Here is an 11,902-nt window from a genome sequence, read left to right on the forward strand (position 1 = left end):
AAGTTACACCAATGGCCTCTACCTAAGTGTACTGGGTACATTTCCTCAGGCATCAGACACTCCAGTTGAGACCCCCAGGAAGGTGTGTTCACTGCTGGCCGAAACCAAATCTCTGTTGAACCTCAGAGTTTGAATATCTGGTTATTTTTCAATTGATAATGGAAAACTTGAGCACATTTAAATTAAAAAAAATTTAAAGCATTCATCAGTGTATGAGTCCAAGATCGTGGGAGGGAGAACTTGTACAATGTAGCCACAGAAATGAGGGAAGCTAAATGAATTTTACTGGTTAGAGTACATTTCCTGTCTAGAGGTTATTTATTATTTATTTATTATTTTTTGGTAGAGATTTAAATTCCAGAGCCTCCCCAATCTAATGGTCTCTCAAATTGTGTTGCTTTTCTGGCTTCAATACCCATTTTCTCGCATTATTCCCATTTGAAAACACAACCGAGAGACCGAGAGCCCACGTCTGTAGAACTGTAATCTTCAATCAATCTTTACTAGCAACTTGGTTTTTGTATTTTTTTTTTTAAAAAAGTGGATGCAGCTTCTTATTAACATGGCCCATCCTGTGCTGCTGTCACAGAAATCCTCCTCACCTTTCCGGAGGCTGGGAGGTCCACTGGGGACAGCCTTCGTGCTGTGTCACAGGAGGCAGTAGGAGGAACTCTGCATAACAAATTTACTCACCCAACAGTCATGGCCCAGGCTCCACTCCTGAGACCAGAGCCCTTGGGACTTAATCTCCTCTTTAAAGGAGCCACCTCTCCACCAGTTTCATAAGTGATTTGTTTTCTTCCAACATCTGAGCTTTGGGAACGTGTTCAAAGCACATCAGTCTTGCTAAGCTCTTGATTCTGGACAGCCTACCTGGATTCCTGGCATTGTGTGGTTGCTCAATAAGAACCTGTGAGTTACAGGGAACTGTATTACGCAACATCTAACCACGGCTAGCCCTCTGCACCAACCGTTTCTGGTGCAGAGTCATGATTAGCAGACTTCACAGATGTGGCAGTGTGGCTTCCAGCGGGTAAGTGGTTTCTCCACCTCGGTTGGCTGGTAGCTGAAAGTGTAGTTCACACAGTGTTCTAATCATCTCTGTGATGACAAAGAATATTTGTATTTGTTATTTGTTTATTTTTGTGCAGAGGTGGGGTGGGTGGGGGTGTGTGGGCCAGAGTGCAGATGGGGAGGTCAGAGGACAAGGTTCAGAAGTCAGTTCTTCCCTTTGACTGGGAGGTCTCAGGAGTTAAACACAGTACATCAGGCCAGGCAGCGAGCCTTGATGAAACACTTCTAAAAGGGGAAGGCTCCTGTGCTGTTTCTTGTATTGATTCATTTAGGATTTTTACCCTTTCGGAACCCCGGTGCTCTCCTCTGGTTGGACTTGCTAAGCTTCCCTTATCGTTTTCATAACCGTCTTTACCACCACTAAGTTAGTGAGCAAATGCCGCTGCCTAGCTGTCTATGAGTATCTATCAAGTGAGGGGGGGGAGGAGGAATCTGCTCTGCTCAACTATGATACAGTCAACATATTTAAGTTTAATATGTAGCCAACGTTTGATGTAAATTTAGGTCCTTTAGCAATGTTAACAGCCTTCTTTTGCTTGGTTCATTCACGCCAGCCATAGACTACTGCATGTTGGATTTTCATCTAGACCAGAGGGACATTTCTTTCCATGCAAAATATCTGGTCTTCCTCACCAGGTTCCCATGAAAAAGTCCCACAGACTGACATTCTTGTTTATGAACACAGACATTCCCAAAATATATTTGTGGATTAAAAATAAGCACCACTCAGAGAAACTCTTGTATTCTCTAGTAGGGAACTGTGTCTGAAATAGTATTGACCCCAGAGCTTTGGTGTCTTCAAGGTGCTCTGTGTTGACGGCCTACCAGATGGGTACCTGCGGATGCAGCAGAACCTCCATCTATCGGACACAGAGAGCCTGGGCAGGGGTGGGGGTGGAGGTGTTGCTTACCTTAGGGAACGCTTTCCAGGACAGCCTACTCTGTAGGCTCCCTTCCTGACTTGGACCTTTGCTTTCATTGTTAATCAATCTCTCTCTCTCTCTCTCTCTCTCTCTCTCTCTCTCTCTCTCTCTCTCTCTCTCGTGTGTGTGTGTGTGTGTGTGTGTGTGTGTGTGTGTGTGTGTGTGTGTGTTTGAAGTAGAAACTGGCTTGTAGATATAGCTCAGAAGTAGAAGTAGAATGTTTGTCTGATATAAGTGAGGCCCTGGATGTGTATGTGTCTGTGTATGTGCTGTTTATGGTGGTGGACACTCATAATTCCAGGAATTTGAGCGACTGAAGCAAGGTTGCAAGTTCCAAGCCAGATGAAAACATTTTTTAAAAAATTTACTTATTTATTATATATAAGTACACTGTAGCTATCTTCAGACACACCAGAAGAGGGCATCAGATCTCATTACAGATGGTTGTAAACCACCATGTAGTTGCTGGGAATTGAACTCAGGACCTCTGGAAGAGCAGTCAGTGCTCTTAACTGCTGAGCCCTCTCTCCAGCCCCAGATTGAGAAACTTAATGAGGCCTTATCTCAAAATAAAAATCACTGTGCTGTAGCCCTTGTAATCATCCCACTTGTCCCACATGTATGAAGCCCAGTCCTAGAGGAATGGAGTTTTGGAAGATACTTGGTTTTGTAGCCAGATATGGTGATATGCACCTGTAGTCCCAGTAGCTGCAAGAGGATTTTGAGTTCAAGGCCATATGCAGCTACTGAACAAATTTAGTCATGTCAAAACAAAAAATAAATTGCTTCTCATATATTCCTAACAAGCAGAACCTCCCACCTCCCTGGGCTCTAAATTGAAACTCAGAGAGGCAAGGACCACTATGGGTCTCGATGGCCATCCTTATCTTTCTCCTGACAGTATCAGGTTTCTGTCTGTTGATGCATTTACTTTTAGATGCACAAAAGGAAGAATAGACTAGAGTGTATTGGGAGAAGTTTTGGGGTCTCACTAGCTTTCCCCGCCTTAAATACAATTTTGAGGTGAAGCACATTTTCCTGTCTGATACAGGAACTAGAAAGGGACATTTTTGAGTGGTACGTGTTTTCAGTTCCAATTGGATTGGCTTTCCTCTGGACAGGACAGAAGCCAGGTTTCCCAAGTCTTGATCAAACATTTGCTATAATTCCTAGGAAGGAGTTAGGAAACTTCAATTTATTTACACGAATGGCATGCTCCGGGTCCAAGGTTAGAACACTGACAAATCCCATCTAAAATATTGACTCAGGAAAATGCTGTGTTTGGATAAAGGCGGCCTCAGGACCTGGTACTTCAAGTCGTATGCAGCTCTCTGATTGCAATTATAAAACGGCTCAAGCCAATCTTGAGGCCCCACAGTAGGGTCCATCCTGTCAGCTCGACCCTGACACGTCCTGGATCTTTTTCTCCACAGAATGGATGTGCTACGGCTTCTGGTGCTCTGCACCCTGGCTGCATGCTGTGTGGCCCGCTCTCCCCCAGGGCCACCCCTGCCAAACGCCCCCTTCGCACCTTTGCGTTCCCTGGGCTGTAACGACTCTGAAGTGCTGGCAGTTGCAGGTTTTGCCCTGCAGAACATCAACAGAGTCCAAAAGGATGGCTACATGTTGACCCTCAACAGAGTACACGATGCTCGGGTTCACCGCCAGGCAAGTGACGGACTTTGGGGCAGCATTTGGACAGGCTGCAGGGACTAGCCTGGGGGTGGCAACTTAGGACTACTTGGCAACAGGTCAACAGGTACTTTCCGGTCTGGGAACACAATACTCTGCCATCAGCAGCAGGTGTGCTATGTCGTTCTTGCTGTCCACAGGAGTGATGACAAGAGTGAGCCTACTCTGTCACCACGTCCAGGTTTCAGGAGTCTAGAAGAGCATGTAGCTCACACATGAGCTTAGGCTCTCCCGGGACGATGCTATTGGTCTAGTTGTCCTGGAAGTGTTTCATGTGGGATGTGGTGTTTCTCCAACCCCATCATAGGAAGACATGGGCTCTCTGTTCTACCTCACGCTGGACGTCTTAGAGACTGGCTGCCACGTGCTCAGCAGGAAGGCACTGAAGGACTGTGGACCGAGGATTTTCTATGAGACTGTAAGTGCCTGTTCCCAGGGGCCTGCTCAGTGCCTGCCCTCTCTTCAGGTTCCTCTTTATTGTCTCCAAGGCAACAGGCCAGCATGCCAACTCTAACACAGGAGACAGAGCCAAGTTTAGTCAAGGTAGGGAGGGTTCCTAGGATTGGGGTCTTGCTGACTAGACTTGAAAAGGTCCTCCCAAATTATTTTCTATCCTAAGGTCCTTTGGCAGCTAAGCCAATGTTTATATTATCAGAAAGAGAGAGAGAGAGAGAGAGAGAGAGAGAGAGAGAGAGAGAGAGAGACAGAGAGAGACAGAGAGAGAGACAGAGACAGAGGTAGAGAGACAGAGACAGAGAGACAGAGACAGAGAGAGACAGAGAGATTCTGGTGTTTGAAGAAGGTAGGTCGACAGCAGCAATATTGGAGGATAGCTTGTGTTCTTTTGCTTAGCTTTATTTGAATGAATATCCACGTGAAGTTTTCAGCTAGGAAAGAGAATGGCTTCCAGGGTGGGTACTGTCAGGGGCTTCCTGGGCATGAAACTAAATGGCCTCAGAACTCATCCTTTCTCCTTTAAAAATATATTTTATTTTTCTGTATATATGGATGCCTTGCTTCATGTATGTGTAACACCACAATCATGTAGCGCCCACAGAGACCAGGTGTCTTAAGACCCACCCCATTCCCCACCCCTGCCCTCACCCCCAGTCTCTGACCCCCAGAACTGGAGATCCAGATGGTTATATGACACCTGATAGGGGCACTGAGGGTGCTCTAGAAGAATAGCAAGGGTCTTAACCACTAAGTCATGTCTCCAGCCTTTGAGCTCAACCTTTCTAAACGGCCATTGGCAAGACTTGAAACCAGTACAGTGAGTTTCGACATGACTCTCAGTGATGCTGGGATCTCTCTTCATTCATGGATGCATGGAAGACGCATGGCATCATGGAAGACAGTGTGACATCTTCAGTGGTGTGGAGTAAACGTTTTGATCAAGATCACCTTTTGTAATTATTTGGGCAAACATGCCATCCTGAACCTGTTTTATGTTTTTTGTTTTTAAAAAAAATAGTCTCTGTGCCTTCTTGTTGCGGTTGGTTTAGTAATACAAGCTACTCACAGAGATGTGTGTGCTCACTCAGGGGCACACAGGTTAGGAGTTTATTTCACATGTAATTTCAAACTTGAAGTTCCTAGCCAAGGGACTTTGTTCTGGGCATGATTTGGAGGCCCCACTTCTCCCTGTGGTGGTCTCTGTCCTTGGTGTCTCCTACCTGTGAGTCTCTGTGCCCACGTTCACTGGCATTGGGATGGAGCAAGGACACGCCATGCTGATGTGGCCGTGGAGTGTGGCAATGGGACACTGCCTCTGGTCCATACTGCAGTTAGAACTTGGTTATCCACACCTGCGTGTGAGGAGGCTGAGATGGCAGCTGTGTCTCAGGAAAACGTTAAAGAGTCTGGTGCTAACCGGGAGTTCTTCCCGCTCCAAACACAAAACTGGATTTTAAGTTTCTCATTATATTAAAATAAAATTCTACTTGGGGGAAGGGGTGATGTCTAACCTCATGGCTCTCTGCATCGTGTCATCCCATCATATATGTTTTTTCCTAGGTTCATGGACAGTGCAAAGCTATGTTTCACGTTAACAAGCCAAGAAGAGTTCTCTATTTACCTGCTTATAACTGTACACTTCGCCCAGGTAAATGGCAAGAGGGTTTTTTTTTTTAAACATCTTGACATCAAAAAACAGAAAAGAAAATTGAACTAGGTAGGTTCTTTGTCCCATTGGCAAGCAGTTTCTCCTCTCTTCCTCTGTGTTCATCACAGCACTGCCCAACATCCCAGCACTGCCTCCCAACTGACGCTCACTTCATACTCCTTCCAGGGGACCATCTTAAATCACTGTCAAGGGCTATGTCCTGCTCCAGACCCTAAGTGCTCATTCTTCTGTGAGTGGTACAACAGCAACAGCCGGTCCCAGATCCTTTCTGTCTGTCCCACTGTCCTGACATCCTTCCAGCTGGCTGCCATGTTGTCACACTGCACTTTCCTGTCTCTGCACTTGCTTGAGCCTCTCCCTCTGCCCTGATAGCCTCTGTCGCAGAACTCACACCCCCTTCTTAAGGAACATCCCCCATGATGTTTTCAAGAAGCTCTTTACTCAAGAAAGGAATGGGACTTTCCGGGTGTAAATTTTTTTCACTTTGGCTAAAACACTCATAAAATGTAGAACAGAACATGTATGACCTTGACTTATGGTCTTAAATCTTCTGTCATATGAGATGCATGTCCCTCTCCCCCAGTTCAAGACTTCCTGGTGTAGACCAAGTTTCAGAGGCATTACCATTGTTGACTAGCAGGGAAGAATAAGGCTGGAATGAATGGACCATTGAAATTAGGGAGTGCACTCCTCCCTCTGGAGCCTGCTTTTTACAAGAGAGGGTCTTGGGAAAGTGGGAGCCCATTACATGGGAAAACTGGAAATGACTAGCTAACAGCTTGCACTTCCTCATTGTGAAGACAGGGCTAGCCTGAAATCAATGTGGGGACTTCTGAAAATGGTGGCAGTGATTCCTCAGGTGTCAGGACTTGGTGATGAGGCACAAGTAGCAAGCTGTGGTCACAGCTCTCCTGCCACCTACCTCCACCCCCACACATTCATTAGGGAAAACACCCCAGGGCTTGACAATCACACATTTGCCCTCTCCAGCTCGTTCAGTCATGGTGTCATCCACTTGCTTCGCAGGCCTCTACTGAGTCCATATGTGCTAGCTTTATTCTCAGTGCTGAGGACCAAGGCAGAGAAGGAGCTCAGGGCGATAATGAAGTTCCAGCCTGTCAAAGCCTTGTCTACAGGAGCACTGATGAGAAAGGACCTGGAGCTAGGGAGGGCACTGATGGGTCCACTGTTTTGACACAGAAATACAACGCAGGTATCGATCAAGTTCACACTTGAGAATTGTGTAATCGTGTTGTAAAAACCAAATCTCATAATGTTTTAAGCGTATTTACAGTCCCATGCTAGGCCACATGCTTTGTTGTTTTTGACACTGTGTTGTCCGTGGTTGGGCATGCCCCATGTGGCTCTGAACAAAATTCCTATAAGAATAAGTCCATGAGAGCACAAGACCATCTCGTTTTGATTTCTTTTTCATTACAAAAGGGATCGTGCTTAGAGACTAGATGTTAGCTTGGGTGGTCGAGTGTCAAGCATGTGAGAGGGCCTGCTTGGATGCTAGCACCATAGAAGCCAAGCGTGATAGCACATGCCTGGAAGCCCAGTCCCTGGAGAGGAGATCGGGAGTTAAATGTCCTTTTGATTACATAGGCCAGCCTGGGATGCGTGAGACCTTGTCTCACAAAGGAAGGAAGGAAGAAAGGAAGTAAAAATAAAGCACTACTTCTGTGATCACATTGCCAACGACTAAATGTTTTCTAAAAAATGTCTCTCTCACTGAATCCTTGCCAATATTGTTACTTTAGCCCAGTCTTTGCCTCTGGTATAGTTGTATGATTATGACTACTATTAGGATTAAAATTAATAACATTTATGAACTATTCTCATTAATAGTTTCTAAAAGGAAGATTCATTCTATGTGCCCTGACTGCCCGCATCCCGTTGACTTGTCATCCCCCAGTGTTCTGGAAGCTGCCACAGAATCTCTTGCAAAGTTTAACAGCGAGAACCCCTCAAAACAGTATGCACTCGTCAAAGTCACCAAGGCTACGTCCCAGGTAAAACTACAATGCCCATGTCAGTTATGGAGATGTAGCTGCAGGGTCTTAGGCTGGGGGGAGGCTGTCTAGGCATTCTGTCTGCCGAGGACCTGAGATCCTTTCCGTACATCCCCATTTCCAGGAGATCTGCTGTGCAGTCAGTCATGTTATAACTTTTGCTATTCCTTGAAATTCGTCTAAGTAGCAGGTGACTTGACTTTCTTAAAGCAAGAAGAAGACACTTAGTCTCGTGTGAGCATTGGGGGAAACAGGTGCGGTATTTTTCTGACTGATTATGGACCCTCTAGCAAGACAACTTTTGTTTCATTAAAGCCTGGGGTAGGTGTTGAGGTTTATGAGTTGTGGAATACGAGATTCATTTCTATTGCGACTGTGTGGACAGCGCTTGTATATAAATAAAACTAAAACCAAATCTTCTAAGGAAAAATAAGCTACCCAACAAAAATGCTTGGTGGGTCCTTCATGTCTCTAACAGGGAAAGGCACTGATCTGAAAGGGTTTTTCTTTTTTCTTTTAATTTTATTTCATGCACATTTTTGTTGTGTCTGTGTGAGGGTCTTAGATCCTCTTGCCCTGGAGTTATGCACTTTTATTTTGTGCGTTTGAGGGTGTTAGATTCCCTGGAATTGGAGTTAAAGACAGTTGTAGGTGCCAGGAATTGAGGAACTCAGGACCTCTGGAAGAGCAGCCAGTGCTCTTAACCACTGAGCCATCTCTCCAGCCCTGATTCATGTTTTCTAAATAGCAGAATTACTGACATGGCCTTGTGCCTGAGGGGACTCTAGGAACAGTGAGAACTTGGCTGTTGACAGGACCTCAGAAACATTGCTATATATGGACTGTTGTCAATGCCGAGTTTTCTCTGAGGTAAGATTTTAATGTCTTGACTCTTATTTCATGACAGTGGGTGGTTGGTCCTTCTTACTTTGTGGAATATTTGATCAAAGAGTCACCATGTACCCAGTCTCAGGACAGCTGTTCACTCCAGGCCTCCGACTCTGAGGTGAGTGTTCCTGACCCACTGCACTATCTATAGGCATCCACAGATCATCAATAGTTGTTGAGCACAAATTACACTGGAGATGTCACAAATCACGTGACACTGTTCCTTCCCTCGGGAAGTAAGAAACTGAGCAGGTCTTGGTAGGATTTATTTGATTTCATCATCAATGCAATAGAATTGCAAAAATATATTATATTGCAAAAAAATCGTGAGAGGGCTTGGAATACAGCCTGGTACCCCCTTCTTTGGACCACTCTTTACAACGGAAAGGCTATGTAAGATAAAGGATGATCACCTCAAAACTATCAGAAATATACTAAGAATGTGTGTCAGCATGCTGTGTTGGAGCACAAGTGGGCAAAGGTACTTTTTCATATTTATTTATAGTAAGTGTTTTATTGAGATACAGTTCATGTACAATAAGATTTATCCTTTTAAAGTAAATAATTCCACTTTTGTTATATATTCACAGACCTGAGCCACCACAACTACCTCACTTTTTAAAAATATTTTTATTAGCTCTCAAAAGAAACCCTATCTCCATTAAGTCTTTCAGAACACATTGAGTGAGGGCTGCTGCAGAGAGGAAAACACCAAGCTTCTAATTGGCCAGGCAACAGACAGTGTGTAGACACAGTGGGACCTTCCTAAAAACCACTGTTCCCATTGTGAGGCTGGACTCTGTTGTTTTTAGATAATTCATGGGGTCCTGACTGGGATACCGCCCTTTCCCAAGGCAGGAGCAGAGGAGCATGGCACAGCTGTGTGTCTACAAGAGGGAAAGGAGGGGCTCGCATCTCTGCTCACTCGATACTCACACGATGCCTTTCTTTCAGCCCGTTGGTCTTTGCCAAGGTTCACTGATTAAAAGTCCCGGGCTCCCTCCTCAACCCGGGGTCCCTCCTCAACGCTTTAAAAAGACTGTCACTGTGTCGTGCGAGTTTTTCGAATCTCAGGTATTTATCTTTTGAAAATAAAAATATTATCATTGCATGTTTGTACACTATAAGCATATTGATCCCATGTGCCGTGGCACACACATGGGGTCAGGGGAGGACGTGGTGCAGTTTGCTCTTCTTTCCATCTTCATACGGGGAGTTGAACTTGGGCCCCTGGGCTTGCAGGATGTTCCCCGTTGAGCTCAACCATTCTGAACCCCACCCCCAACCCCGTGTTCTTCACGGAATGGAATCAGGTGATGTATGTCTAGGTGCCTGTTTCCCAGCCTCTTGGTTTTCCGCAAGATCCAGAATCACTTTACTTAGGCTAAATAAACCCACACCTATAGGAAAGAAGCTTATCCTACTGTTTCAGTTCCAGTGCAGCCCTGCAGAATAAGGGAGGACACTCAGGAACAGTGCAGTGAACTACACACGTGCATAGCTTAAGTCTCCAAGAAACCTCTCTCACCTCAGGGAGAATCACTTCAATCTCTCTCCATAAACACTAAGTACTTACTGTGGGGTAGGTAGCCTGATCCAGTCAGAAAGGCTACCTGGGCTTCTTCCTTGTTCTGTCCTGATGAACTCTGTTGCTACCCCTTACCTGTCTGGGTCTTGCTACCCTCATCACCTACCTGTTCTGATCTCTAAGACATACCAGAGAAACGACTTGGATGGAGGGCACTATACTGGGTGTGGCATGAAATAAACAGTAAATGAGGCTATCTGCAGCCACTCCTGGGGGGCAAAGGCAACTCCCTGGGGTCCCTGAGTACGTCCTTCATCCCCTCTGAACCACTGCCCTGAAATGAAAGACCCAATGTCCAGCTTCTGCAGGTCTTAGTTCCTGTTGGCCCTTACCTGTTTCCTTGTTGGTCTTTTATCAGGAGACCCATTCCTATAGCTCAGTGGTTTTCAGGCTGTAGGTGGCAACACAGGGGTCTCCTAAGACCATTGGAAAGCACATATATTTACATTGTGATTTATAAGAATAGGGAGACTATGGAAATAATTTCATGGTTGAGAACATGAACTGTTTTAAAGGGCCACAGCATGAGGAAGGTAGAGAACCACTAGTGTAGCTGGTTTCTCTACACATTCAGATGAATGTGAGTAAAGATGGGTGGGGTAGCCCCTACCTGTAATCCAAGCACTCAGAAGACTTGTGGTTGGAGATGGGCTATCTGAAGACCATGTTATAAATATGCAGTCACAAAACATTGTTGCCTGGTGAGGATTATGACAGAGCATTCCCTGTAGGATTCTGCATTTAAAAACATTGTTATTTCAGGACCAGGTCCCTGGAGGTGAGAACCCTGCTGATACCCAAGATGCTAAGAAACTCCCTCAGAAAAACGCAGACCCTACCAGCTCACCCTCCATAACTGCACCAAGAGGATCTATCCAACACCTCCCTGAGCAGGAGGAGCCTGAAGACTCCAAGGGAAAGAGTCCTGAGGAACCCTTTCCTGTGCAGCTGGATCTAACCACAAACCCACAGGGCGACACACTGGATGTCTCCTTCCTCTACCTGGAGCCTGAGGAAAAGAAGCTGGTGGTCCTGCCTTTCCCTGGGAAGGAACAGCGCTCCCCTGAGTGCCCCGGGCCTGAAAAGCAAAGAACCCCCTGATGCTCCCCCCCTGAGACTCACTAGCAGGGTTCCACGGGGGATGGTCCCCTGCAGTAGATGGGAGGTGGTGGGAATTGGGTAAGGCACAGACAATCAAATGTAGACCGGCTAATAAAGTGTGTCCTTTGGATGCTTCTTGATCTCAACATGTTGAGTGAAATAGAAATGAGACTAAATCCCCATCCTGGACCATGCTGGTTGGGCACTTTGTACTGGGCAGCATCTAGTACAAACTGCCCAGATTCTAACTCTCTTTTTCTTTTTCTTTTCTTTTCTTTTTTTTTTTTTTTGGTTCTTTTTTTCAGAGCTGGGGACCAAACCCAGGGCCTTGCGCTTCCGAGGCAAGAGCTCTACCACTGAGCTAAATCCCCAACCCCGAATGCTGTCTTTTTCAGCTATTTTTTTTTTCCGGAGCTGAGGACCAAACCCAGTGCTAGGCAAGCACTCTATCACTGAGCTAAATCCCCAACTCTTTTTCTTTTTAATCCTTTTAATG

General features: G+C 45.7%; 1 protein-coding gene across 2 annotated transcripts; it reads left to right on the plus strand.

Moving 5' to 3' along the window:
• The first annotated feature begins 602 nt into the window (after positions 1 to 602).
• Positions 603 to 11,552, plus strand: Fetub (fetuin B). 2 transcript variants are annotated; one of them, XM_032899222.1, is made up of 8 exons: positions 603 to 1,033; positions 3,431 to 3,665; positions 3,997 to 4,107; positions 5,706 to 5,793; positions 7,666 to 7,829; positions 8,737 to 8,835; positions 9,672 to 9,791; positions 11,068 to 11,552. In XM_032899222.1, exons 1-8 carry the CDS (start codon positions 990 to 992, stop codon positions 11,404 to 11,406), a joined length of 1,200 nt encoding a protein of 399 aa, XP_032755113.1. In that variant the 5' UTR covers positions 603 to 989; the 3' UTR covers positions 11,407 to 11,552. The 2 variants fall into 2 exon arrangements, with proteins under 2 accessions (XP_032755113.1, XP_032755114.1); XM_032899223.1 differs by lacking the exons at positions 603 to 1,033; positions 8,737 to 8,835 and having other exon boundaries at positions 3,324 to 3,665.
• Positions 11,553 to 11,902: the final 350 nt, after the last annotated feature.

Source organism: Rattus rattus, chromosome 4, assembly GCF_011064425.1.
Source record: "Rattus rattus isolate New Zealand chromosome 4, Rrattus_CSIRO_v1, whole genome shotgun sequence".
Taxonomy (NCBI): domain Eukaryota; kingdom Metazoa; phylum Chordata; class Mammalia; order Rodentia; family Muridae; genus Rattus; species Rattus rattus.